Below are 12,956 nucleotides of genomic sequence, written 5' to 3'. Positions count from 1 at the left end.
ACAGTAACAGAGTTTCACGACCTCAAAAGAATACACATATATATATATATATATTTTCTGTACATTCAACTCATTGCAGGCAAATATAGTAATCGAGTTTCACGACCCCAAAAGGAATACACATATCTATTTGCTGTACATTCAACTCATTGCAGGTAGACACAGTAACGGAGTATCACGACTCCAAAAGTCTCATGACCAGCCGAGACTGAGAGCGAGCATAAAGCGAGGAGAGACAAACAATAACGCAAGATACAGTCCACAGTCGAAATTGGTAAGCAACAGCACCGAACTTAAATATATATTACATACCACTGTGTAATTACATTGCAGGTTTATAAAACTCCCATAACATGAAAGGACTGTGCAACGAGGATTCGTTGGTCCCGGCCACCAAATAAAAGAACTTACAGAAACCCTCCTAGCTACAGTTACGGGTCGATTGTGCAACGAGGATTCGTTGGAGCAAGCCATTAAACAAAAGCATTCACAGAAACCCTCCAAGCTACGGCTACGGGTTGGAATAACATAAAGACCAGACTCTACCACTATCTCGCATACAGACCACAGATGAAAGTAAATACAGCAAAGACGAAGAACCATGGAAGAAACTAAGGTAAGAACAGAGCTACCCGGAAGACAAGCAGTCGAAGTCCCTGCAAAGCCACGGGACTGGTCACCTGCAACCACCACAGAAGAGAAACGTTGGGGTTCATAACCAAATCAAAACCCTCGCAACAGAAACAACATCGTGAAGCTGTAAAGGAGTTGACAGAAGCGAAACCCTTGTATGGCTGAGGAGCATAGCCATACCTGAAGTGAACCGAACCCATAAGCCGCAGAAACGAAGTGAAACCCTGACCACAGAGGGGCTGCGAGAGTTAGCACCAGCTCGAGCAGAGGATAATGAAATATAGCAAGGAACAATCTCTTACCTGAAGACACAGTGCCGAACGTCGGACAAGAACCAGAGGCGGAGCCAAATACCTGAGCAAAACACAGAGAGCAAAGTGACGAAGTGAAAATGACTGAATAGGCGCGAACCGGCAGTGAAAAGGGAAAAGTGAAATTAGGGTTTGGTAATTCCGAGAAGAACAGGTGTCGCGGGAAGAGACCAAGTCAGTACCGTGGGTTGATTAATAATCACCTACCAAATAAATTGCAATCACACCATATCCAAAATCAAAATATCAGTGCAGGTCCACATAGGATTGGGCTAGTGTGGGACCACGTGGGCTGGGCCCCATCAATTGGTATCAGAGCCAGGTTTTTTTTTTTATATATAGAGGAAGATGGCAGAAGGGCAAGTGCCAAGACGAGGACGTGGAAGAGGTGCACGTAGAGGAGCAGATGAAGGATTGAGGGAATAGATTAGAGTTCTGACAGCTCGCTTGGAAGCAGTGGAAGCGGGTAGACGAAGAGACCCGGAACTGGGAGATGACAGTGAGGAAGAAGCGGTAGCTGCTACAGATGGGTCTGATGAAGAAGCTCCAAAATTGAGACTGCTGCATTCAATTTTATTGGCCAGCAGCAAACCCAAAACAGAGATTTCGAATTACGATGGCAGTCTGTCTGCTGATATCCTATTGGATTGGATAAGCGAACTAGATAAGTATTTCGAAAATGAGGAAGTTAAGGAGGATAAGAGAGTCAAGTTCGCTGCTACTAAGTTGAAGGGACATGCCCTCTTGTGGTGGGACAATGTCCAAGCAGACAGAAAAAGACTGAACAAATTACCTATACGGAATTGGTCAAGGATGGTAGCAAAATTGAAGGGCAGATTTCTGCCGAAAGATTACCAGGTTGAACTATGTCGGCGAGTACAGAATCTGAGACAGAGAGGTATGACTGTCAAAGAGTATATGGAAGAGTTCTACCGGGTAAATCTACGTGCTGGTTATACAGATGAAACTCCAGAAAAAACAGCGAGATATGTTAATGGCTTGAGGATGGAAATTCTGGATGAAATTAGCATCCTTTCTCCCCGAAATATTGAAGAGGCCTTTCAGAGTGCTGTAAAGGCTGAGGAAAATATTAACAGAAAACAGAACAACAGAAGAGGGAGAGGAAGTAGCAGAGGACGGGGACAATCCTACAGTAGACGAAAGAGTGCTGCGAACAGCGAAGAAGGCAGCAGTTCAAAAACTTCAGGGATAGCAGAAAAAGGAGATAGCACCAGAGGAGGTCGGTCATACCAGAGAGGATGAGGGAATGGCCGCGGAAGAGGGACTAATGTCCAGTGCTACAGGTGCCACAAATGGGGGCACAGAGCCTTTGAATGTCGAGAAGTTGAACAGGCCGGTCAGAGGGGAACGCTGATGGCACAGCCTGAAGAAGCTGAAGCACAACCCCGGGAGGTGGAAGACATGGCGGAGACAGGGGAAGCTTTGATTTTGAACAAAGTGCTGTTAAAGCCAACCAAGGAAGTGGCTGAACCAACACAGCAGAAGGCACTGTTCCGGACAGTCTGTAAATCGCATGGAAAATGCTGCAAGGTAATAATAGACAGCGGGAGTACGGATAACTTGGTTGCCACAGAGATGGTGGAAAAACTGGGGTTGAAGCGGCTGAAGCACCCCACACCTTACAAGGTGTCGTGGCTGCAGAAAGGCCACCAGCTGTTGGTTGATGAACAATGCGAGGTAGAGTTTCGCATTGGCAAGTACCACGATACAGTGGTCTGCGATATTATGCCGATGGACGTGTGCCACATACTGCTCAGAAGACCATGGCAGTATGACAGGAAGGTGACACACGATGGGAAAACTAATTGCTATAAGTTTGTGAAGGATGGGGTCAAACACACACTTGTACCCATCAAGGAGGAAGATTCAGCAGAATCAAGCGGAACAAAGGCGCTATTAATGGGAGGAAAACAGTTCGTAAAGCAGGTTGAGGAAAATGAAATTAATTTTGCAGTTGTGAGGAGGATGAAGCCAGTATTACTGAACTTGGAGAAATCAGAATTGCCCAAAGAAGTACAAGAGCTGTTAGAAGAATTTCAAGATATTGCGGCTGATGAATTACCTGATAAGTTGCCTCCCAAGAGGAGCATCAGCCACCATATTGATTTCATACCAGGAGCAAGCTTGCCAAACAAGGCAGCGTACAGAATGAGTCCAAAGGACAATGAAGAAGTACGCAGACAAGTGCAGGAATTGTTAGATAAGGGACTGATCAGAGAGAGTTTAAGCCCCTGTGCGGTACCTACAGTCCTTGCACCCAAGAAAGGTGGAGAATGGCGAATGTGCACAGATTCGCGGGCTATAAACAAGATCACCATTCGATACAGGTTTCCCTTGCCTAGGATGGATGACATGATGGACTGTCTTAGTGGGGCAGCATATTTTACAAAAATAGATATGAAAAGTGGGTATCATCAGATCAGAATTAGAGAGGGAGATGAGTGGAAGACAACCTTCAAGACCAACGAAGGACTGTACAAATGGCTGGTTATGCCATTTGGGTTGAGTAACGCACCGAGTACTTTTATGAGATTAATGAAAGAAATGTTAAAGGAGTTTATTGGAAAGTTCGTGATAGTCTATCTGGACGATATTTTAATTTTTAGCAGGACGAAAAGAGAACACCTTCAGCATATTCGAAGGGTATTCGAGAAGCTGCAGCAGAACAAACTGCTGATAAATTTAAAAAAATGCACTTTCTTGCAGAAGGAGTTAATTTATCTGGGATTTGTAGTGGCAGAGAATGAGTTAAAGATGGACCCGGAGAAGATTGAAGCGATCATGAGTTGGCCGTCACCTAAGAGTTTATTCGAGGTACGTAGCTTTCACGGTTTAGCAAGTTTTTATAGAAAGTTCATTAAGAATTTTAGTGAAATCTGCGCGCCCATGCTAGAGACCATCAAAAAGGCCAGCCAACCTTTTTGCTGGACTAAGGCAGCAGAAGACAGTTTCCAACTTCTGAAGCGTAAAATAACGGAGAGGCCAATCTTGAGACTGCCCGATTTCAGCAAACCTTTTCAGGTTCGGTGTGATGCCAGCGGGACAGCTATTGGCGCTGTACTCAGTCAAGAGGACAGACCGGTGGCATTCTTTAGTGAAAAGCTAAATGAAAGTCGGCAGAAGTATTCGTCATATGACAAAGAATTCTATGCAGTGGTTCAAGCCTTGAAGCATTGGAGGCACTATTTACTAGGCAATGAGTTCGTTTTGTTCTCTGATAATTCTGTGTTACAGTACATAACACAACAGCACAAACTGAACCATAAACATGCCAAGTGGGTGGAGTACCTGCAAAGTTTCACTTTTGTGTTGAAACACATAAGTGGGCAAGCCAACAAAGTGGCAGATGCTTTGAGCAGAAGAGCCTTGCTCTTACAGGAAAGTGGCATACAGGTGATGGGATTTGAGTATTTGAAGGATTTGTACCAGATGGGCGCAGATTTCAAAGAAGCCTTTGAGGCATGCCAAAATCCTGTCTTAAGGAATACAAGCCCATGGCTAGATTTTAATTTACAGGAAGGATTATTATTCCGAGGTGGACAGCTATGTATTCCGGATTGTTCGATGAGAGAAAATTTAGTAAAAGAGAAACATAGTGGCGGTTTAGCAGGACATTTTGGCGTTGATAAAACGTTGGAACAGCTAAGACATTTTTATTACTGGCCGAAAATGAGTCGGGACGTACAGAGATATGTAACCAGGTGTAAAATCTGCCAACTGGCGAAAGGACACAGCCAGAATACTGGATTATACACACCCTTACCAGTTCCAAGCAGACCGTGGGATTTAGTCAGCATTGACTTTGTCCTAGGACTGCCTAGAACGCAGCGAGGATATGATTCAGTGATGGTGGTGGTAGATAGGTTTTCAAAGATGGCTCATTTCATTCCGTGCCGGAAGACTAGCGACGCCACAAACGTGGCACATCTCTTCTTCACAGAAGTAGTTCGATTACATGGCTTACCAAAAACTATAGTTTCAGATAGGGATGTGAAGTTTACAGGGCATTTTTGGCGCACCCTACGGAAAAAGATGGGCACACAGTTAAATTTCAGTTCTGCATATCACCCGCAGACCGATGGGCAGACAGAGGTAGTAAACAGGAGTTTGGGCAACTTGTTACGAAGCTTAACAGGAGAAAACTCGCGATTGTGGGATCGAGCTCTTGCCTAGGCAGAATTCGCTTATAACGATTCGCCTAATCGGAGCACCGGTCTTAGCCCATTCCAAATCTTGTATGGTATGCATCCGCGAGGAGTACATGAGTTACGGGATTTGGGACAGCTAGAAAGCAGAAGTGCAGACGGGGAAGATTTTGCTGAAGCGATGAGCGAACTGCATGAGAAAGTCAAATTGAGATTACAGGATAGCACGCAAAAATATAAGCAGCATACAGACATAAGACGGCGTGAGGTACATTTTGAAATTGGAGACGAAGTCCTTGCACATTTGCGCTGGGAACGGTTTCCTAAGGGTACGTATAACAAACTGAAGTTCAAAAAAATCGGCCCATGCAAAATTCTGCGCAAATTTTCAGCAAATGCATATGAAATTCAGCTGCCACCTGATATAGCTATATCACCCATATTCAACGTGGCAGACCTGTTCCCATATCATGCCCAGGCAGAAGATAAAAGAATGGTACAGCCACAACGGGACACCCAGTTCGAGGACAGTCTTTGGAAGAAACAGTTACCATCGGTCAAGACCCATGAAATAGAAGGAATCATCAGCACACAGGTGGCCAAGAAGACACGCAGAAAGGAGTATCTGCGTTATCTCGTAAAGTGGAAGGACCGTCCAATGGAGGACAGCTCCTGGCTCGACGAGATACAGATTCGGAAGGCGGGCTACTCGGTGGAGGAACTCATGGAACGGAGCCATGAGATCTCTCTTTTACCCCGGTAGCCTGATGCAGGAGCATCTGGTCGACAGGGCGAAGACCGAGAAGGGGCAGACAAAGTTTCTGAAGAAGATTGGGAAAGATGAACAATTCGACAAATGGACAGCAAGTCTATCAGAGTTCTTATGTTTTATTTTTGTTTCTTCCAAGGTCAACTACAGCATTTGATTCTGTTAGCTTAAATTTCTATTTATTTTGTTTTAACTATAGTAACAGGTCTTAATTAGAGTTGTTAAGAGACTGTAGTAACAGGTCTTAATTAGAGTTGTTAAGAGTTAGATTAATATCAATAATCAATGTAAGCAGCAAACCCTTATGTAACAGAGGAAACAGGTAAACAAACAAATAGTCAGGTCACGTAAGTTGATAGTAACTGCCGAGCAACTGTAATGTAGTAACTACCAAGCAGTTATCTAACTGCTGAAACTATTGTATAAAAAGACAGATGAAATAACCCAGAGGGGTTTCGGAGCGAAGCATTGAAAAGAGAATAAGAAAAATACATTTTATTTCCTTCATCAAATGTTCAGTGCACAATTAAATACAAGATTGCAAGATTTATGTCCTCTATGATAGAATACGCATGCATACATATTTCTGTTCATTCAATTCATTGCAGACAAATACAGTAACAGAGTTTCACGACCTCAAAAGAATACACATAGATATATATATTTTCTATACATTCAACTCATTGCAGGCAAATATAGTAATCGAGTTTCACGACCCCAAAAGGAATACACATATCTATTTGCTGTACATTCAACTCATTGCAGGTAGACACAGTAACGGAGTATCACGACTCCAAGAGTCTCATGACCAGCCGAGACCGAGAGCGAGCATAAAGCGAGGAGAGACAAACAATAACGCAAGATACAGTCCACAGTCGAAATTGGTAAGCAACAGCACCGAACTTAAATATATATTACATACCACTGTGTAATTACATTGCAGGTTTATAAAACTCCCATAACATGAAAGGACTGTGCAACGAGGATTCGTTGGTCCCGGCCACCAAATAAAAGAACTTACAGAAACCCTCCTAGCTACAGTTACGGGTCGATTGTGCAACGAGGATTCGTTGGAGCAAGCCATTAAACAAAAGCATTCACAGAAACCCTCCAAGCTACGGCTACGGGTTGGAATAACATAAAGACCAGACTCTACAACTATCTCGCATACAGACCACAGATGCAAGTAAATACAGCAAAGACGAAGAACCACGGAAGAAACTAAGGTAAGAACAGAGCTACCCGGAAGACAAGCAGTCGAAGTCCCTGCAAAGCCACGGGACTGGTCACCTGCAACCACCACAGAAGAGCAATGTTGGGGTTCATAACCAAATCAAAACCCTCGCAACAGAAACAACATCGTGAAGCTGTAAAGGAGTTGACAGAAAGCGAAACCCTTGTATGGCTGAGGAGCATAGCCATACCTGAAGTGAACCGAACCCATAAACCGCAGAAACGAAGTGAAACCCTGACCACAGAGGGGCTGCGAGAGTTAGCACCAGCTCGAGCAGAGGATAATGAAATATAGCAAGGAACAATCTCTTACCTGAAGACACAGTGCCGAACGTCGGACAAGAACCAGAGGCGGAGCCGAATACCTGAGCAAAACATAGAGAGCAAAGTGACGGAGTGAAAATGACCGAATAGGCGTGAACCGGCAGTGAAAAGGGAAAAGTGAAATTAGGGTTTGGTAATTCCGAGAAGAACAGGTGTCGCGGGAAGAGACCAAGTCAGTACCGTGGGTTGATTAATAATCACCTACCAAATAAATTGCAATCACACCATATCCAAAATCAAAATATCAGTGCAGGTCCACATAGGATTGGGCTAGTGTGGGACCACGTGGGCTGGGCCCCATCATTATAGACAGACCATTATACAAAATCCATAATCCAAAGTATAAAGTATGTACTATATGATGTCCATATCATTCACAAAGTAAAATAATGTAAAAAAATACGTACAAGATGCGACCCTTTGAAATAAGCATATAACTTAAGGAAGGTAAAAAAAAAAAATGATTTTTAACTCTATAATGTGATAAGGATATATTCCATTCGCTCATGAGAATAGACAAGTTATCAATTGTTTAATGTATATCAAGTAATTGTTAGGAATTATCTTGAGAAAGAAAGAAAAACTGGAAATAATTATTGTGTTAATTCTTACTATTGACATAAATGTACAATGCATATAAACAATTTGTCTGTCCATATTGGATGGAACAACAGTTCAAAATGGAAAAAGAACTTATGATCTAGATATGGTCTATCGAATAGGTCATAACCAAACTAAATTCCGTTAAAATTTTGAAAACTGCTTATTCAAACGGAAAACTGTTATATTAAACATTTAACATGTTAAAAGAAGCGTGTATACAATGTACATTTTGTGAATTAAACCAGTGCTATGGAAGGTCCAGAAGGTTATGAGGTCTGCTGAAGAAACAAAAAGAACCCCTTTCGGATTTACCTCTCAAAGCTATTATAGGAGGTATCAGAGAGGCGGTTCCAGAAGGGTAGAATTTCAAATGCAACAAGGATATAAGTACTGCATTGCAACCATTTACGTGAACTATATACAAAACTGGCAAGAAGTGGAAGTTATGCCAGAACCTAAATTGATAATAAATGAAATGGAAAACTCTGAACAACAATGACACTAGATTAATCATCTATTGCATGGATAATAACTTAAAACCAAAAATATACGAGGGTTAACCTCAGAAGTAGAACACGGCTTAACACCATCAGCACAAAAACCTTATAAACACAGATACGATTCCTGTGCAAATAAGTATAATATAATTTATATTGTTTGATTGTATTACATTTAGCATTAAGAATTATTTCTTCATTCAAATTTGGCTATAGTTAGATCACCTAACATATCACATTTTTTTCATCTATTCTCTTCTTCCATATGTGCTACCGACTTACAACGTGCGTTTCCTTTGCAACATCTAGAGCACATGCTAGTTTTATACCAATTATACATATAGAAAGAAAATACATAAATTATTATTTTATGAAGATTTGTTACTATTTTTTTATGCCATGTGTCATTCCACCAATGATTATTATGGAATTAGCAAGTGGCACTTCAAAAATTATAAAGAAATAAAGAAATATTTTACTCTCCGTCATAAATCAAATATTTCAAGATTCATTTTAGGATTTTTTTTGTTTATTAGTTTGATATGGGCTCTGACTAACAATTGATTGCCCAAAATCATATAAGCTATCAAAATCACCTAGAGATCACTGCCAAGGTCACACCAATTCTTAATATGGTGGAATTTTTGCTCACCTAGGGCATCCACAAAATGAGTACCTTCACACTTCCAAAAGTAATTGTAGCTAATAGAAATTCTCATTCAATAAGTACGTACTATTTACATTAAAATATGAGGAAGAGCCATAATTCTTTCAGTATTCCACATCTAGTTAACACGTGATATTTAAAAAACATATTAATAATAAATAATATTTTAATGTCAATAGTAAATTTATTTTGACTCCTTATCTATTATGTGGAGAGTGAAATCAAATCCTTCAAGTTGAAAATCTTTCTTATAATGCAAATGGTTAATCAAATAATTTCACTCTAAAAATTTGATCTGTAAAGACATGCCAAATCTTAAACTAAGATAAATTTAAATTATTTTACTCATATATATATATATATATATATTGATGTTCATTATTCTCAGAACATTGTTGTATTCCTAAAACTTTTACTTTAATATGTCAATATAGGATTTATACAAATTTAAGAGTTATCATTCACTCCAGGTGTCTTATTCCTCTCAAGATACACTAACCTATGAAAACAATTGTTCTTTCTGATCAATTGGAAAAATTACTCAACTTAGTTTAATGTTATAAAAGATGAGAATGCAAATGTTAATAACTACTCAACTTAGCTTAAAGTTATAGAAGATAAGAATGCAAATGTTAATAGCTTAATCTTAAACGAGATGAAAATGCACACTAGAAACAAAATGTTGAAAGTAAAATTTGCATGAAATGAAGTCTATGATATTTTGCAATTAAAGAAACTATATTACATTTATATGGAAATCAACTCTACTTTTACTTTAAAATAAAACTATGTAACATAACAATAATAAAAAAATAAAAAATCACTATTTCTGCAACGCAATCATATCACACAAGAACAATAAAACAATCTCTTGTTCTACAACGTAAGTAATCAGACAGATGTGACAGTTTTCTCTTCAACCTTTCCCCATTAAAATGAAAATGAGTATTCACAGCATTCTTCCGATGAATAACATAAAATCACGACAAATGATTTAAACCCAAAGCTATCAAAACTTTGTAATTCCGTAGGACGACACAATGATGAACAAATTTGGGTAATATTGGCCGTATCAATATCAGCTTATCGGGATCATAAATAATGTCGATTATTTTTTTCAACCTCCATGCTTGCTTGGTCTTCATCTTCCTCATTTGGCCCATGTTGCTACTGTATAAACCTAGCCAGAGAGTGTTTGTGTTTTTGGGGATGATGATGATAGAGAAATTCATATAACCCCGTGAGTGTTTAACCTCCTGTATTACCACATAATTCGGAGAGTATATGACTTTTATTTAATGTCGAGGTTTGCAAAGAAACGTTGCTTTCAATTGGTTTGAATTATCATTTTGATTGGTAAATTTTATATAATTTGATTATTTCAGAGTCTTTTCATGATTTAAATTTATTGATATTAAAAAAATATTTAAAAAAAACTTATATAAAACCTAATTTTTTTTTAGCAAAATTCTAATTATAAATTCTAAAATTTAGAAAACATCTCAAGGCTTTAGTGAGAAGCCATGAGTAGACCAATAGTAGACAAATAGAAGAATCCTCCACCTTGATTGAAGAAAAACATTGCAGATCCGTAAATGGACCAATAGTAGACCAATAGAAGAATCTTCCACCTTGATTGAAACAAAACATTGCAGATAAGCGAATGATAATTTCTCATGTGATGCATTTGATAGATTTTCGTGTATTGGCATCTATACTTAATTTTCTTTCATTATTAGTATAGCTGGCAGTTGTGTATGTTGAAGAAACTAATTCGGGCCACTTGCCACGTGTCAATCTAGTGTTATAGTTAGTTTAAATTTAGTCCATTTTAGCTAAGTTCTTCTAGGTGAGTCTCACTCAGTCATTACTTAATCATTAATTATTATTGTCTTATATGTAATTTAAGCATTAATTATTATTGTCTTATATGTAATTTATTTAGTGGTTAATAATATTCAAAAGAACAATTCGCTCCACATCTTTCTATATGTGACCATTTGATATTATACCAAGCAGTCATGACCTCAATTGCTTATGTGGTTTTCAAAAGGAAAGAAATAATGAAGAGAGGCGAAAAAACACTACTCAAAAACAACTATCGTGGCATATCGTTGTGAGAAGTTGTAATTATTGCAACATGTAATAATTAGCCAAATTTAGGAGATTCAGTTAATTGAGTCAAGTCGAGTGAGTTCGAATTAAGTTACAGTTTTGAAAAAGTTGAATTTAGACTGTGTGTATGTTGAGTTATTTTGGGCGAGTATGCATGTTCTGTCACAAGCAAAGAAGTTAGTCGCAGATCTAAGAGTAGATGAGCAAGACTTTGAGAGGACAATAGAGCTTGGAGAATGCATGTTATGTCACAAGAAGAGAAGTCTGTCACAGATCTAAGAGTAGATGAGCAAGACTATGAGAAGACAACAGAGCTTGGAGAATCTCACTCAAAAGTGGACAATGGTCGTGAAGACTATAAAAGTGAAACCCATTATGCAAGCATGCATATGGATCAAGAAGATGCAACAAAGATTGTAGAGAGAAGCATAAGCCTTTGTATGTGAAGCAAATAAAGAGCATATAAATGATCTGTTGGAGTTAATGCTTACATTTCATATTTAAGAAGTTGGTTTGTGATGGTTGAGAAATTCTCTCAACCTCTCTATCTAATTTGGGAATAAGTTAGATCTCAGAAACTCTATTTAATAGATTAATCTGAATGTAAATCTGTGTGTGAGTGTCTTTGCACATACACCATTTGTGCATAATATATGATTGAGTTTCTGTAATTGTGTTGTTTTAGCTATTTTTATCATGGTATCAGAGCTAGATCTGAACCTGTGTTGTGAGGAGGTGCATCTGGATGTTAACCGGGTTGTTGCAACATGAGTATTCTGGACGGAGCAACCTGCGTATGCAGCCGTAAACCATCCCCATCTCCATTGCGGCCGTGAGCTTCCATAGAGGAACAACGATAGTGACAGAAGCGATGTCGTTGCCAACCAGTGCGGAGTCAAGACGAGGTCTGTGATTTAATTTGAAGCGATGCCGTTGCCAACCAGTGCGGAGTCAAGACGAGCGTCCAGACCTCCACAGAACCGTCTTATATTGTTCGTAGCTGCGCCATAGATGAACAATTGTGTGGCACGAGTAGCAGGCTCGACAACGCCTGAGAAGCTATCTCCTGAGCGGTGCTATTTTTGGCCTCCAACATCTTGACCAGAAAAGGGATGCAACTGGACTCGTCGACTTCTTTTCTTAGATCAGACATAGACCAAGAAAATAATTCAATCCGATCGAAAGAGGATTTTTCTCTCCATTTTAGAAAAGGTATTCTCTTTTATCATGGAGTTTATGGTGTTAGACAAATTCAGTGGTTTGAATTTTCCGTCGTGGAAAGAAAAAATACAACTGCAATTAATGAATAAAAACTTGTGGGGAATAGTGAATGGTTCAGAAGCAGCACCTACAGATGCCAAAGAGTTATTTGAATGGAAAAATAGAGATGACAAAGCTAAGTCTACTATTGGACTTGCTCTTTCTGATTCGCAATTACATCATGTAGATCTTACTAAAACATCAAAGGAAATATGGGAACATTTGGCTCAATTGTTTGGTGTAAAATCTACAAATGCAAAATTTTCCCTAAAGCTGCAATTATTTAGTCTGAAAATGAATGAGGAGACATCTATGTCCAGTCATATAAATAATTTAATGTCTCTTTTAAGACAATTAAGTGAAGCTGGGACTAAGGTG

The 12,956-nt window shown here is 39.3% G+C and overlaps 1 protein-coding gene across 1 annotated transcript; it reads right to left on the bottom strand.

Annotated features, from left to right (window-relative positions):
* Positions 1 to 350: 350 nt before the first annotated feature.
* On the bottom strand, positions 351 to 12,143 carry LOC149220321 (uncharacterized). The gene is made up of 5 exons (XM_089387048.1): positions 12,072 to 12,143; positions 7,304 to 7,477; positions 7,122 to 7,169; positions 814 to 857; positions 351 to 680 (listed from the first exon to the last, which is right to left on the bottom strand). Exons 1-5 carry the CDS (start codon positions 12,141 to 12,143, stop codon positions 677 to 679), a joined length of 342 nt encoding a protein of 113 aa, XP_089243174.1. The 3' UTR covers positions 351 to 676.
* Positions 12,144 to 12,956: the final 813 nt, after the last annotated feature.

This window comes from Pinus tabuliformis, chromosome Q (assembly GCF_031772625.1).
Source record: "Pinus tabuliformis cultivar Carrire ecotype Pingquan chromosome Q, CPIR1, whole genome shotgun sequence".
Taxonomy (NCBI): Eukaryota; Viridiplantae; Streptophyta; class Pinopsida; order Pinales; family Pinaceae; genus Pinus; species Pinus tabuliformis.
Note: the sequence above shows the minus strand (reverse complement) of the source record. Positions and strands in the feature narration are given on the sequence as shown.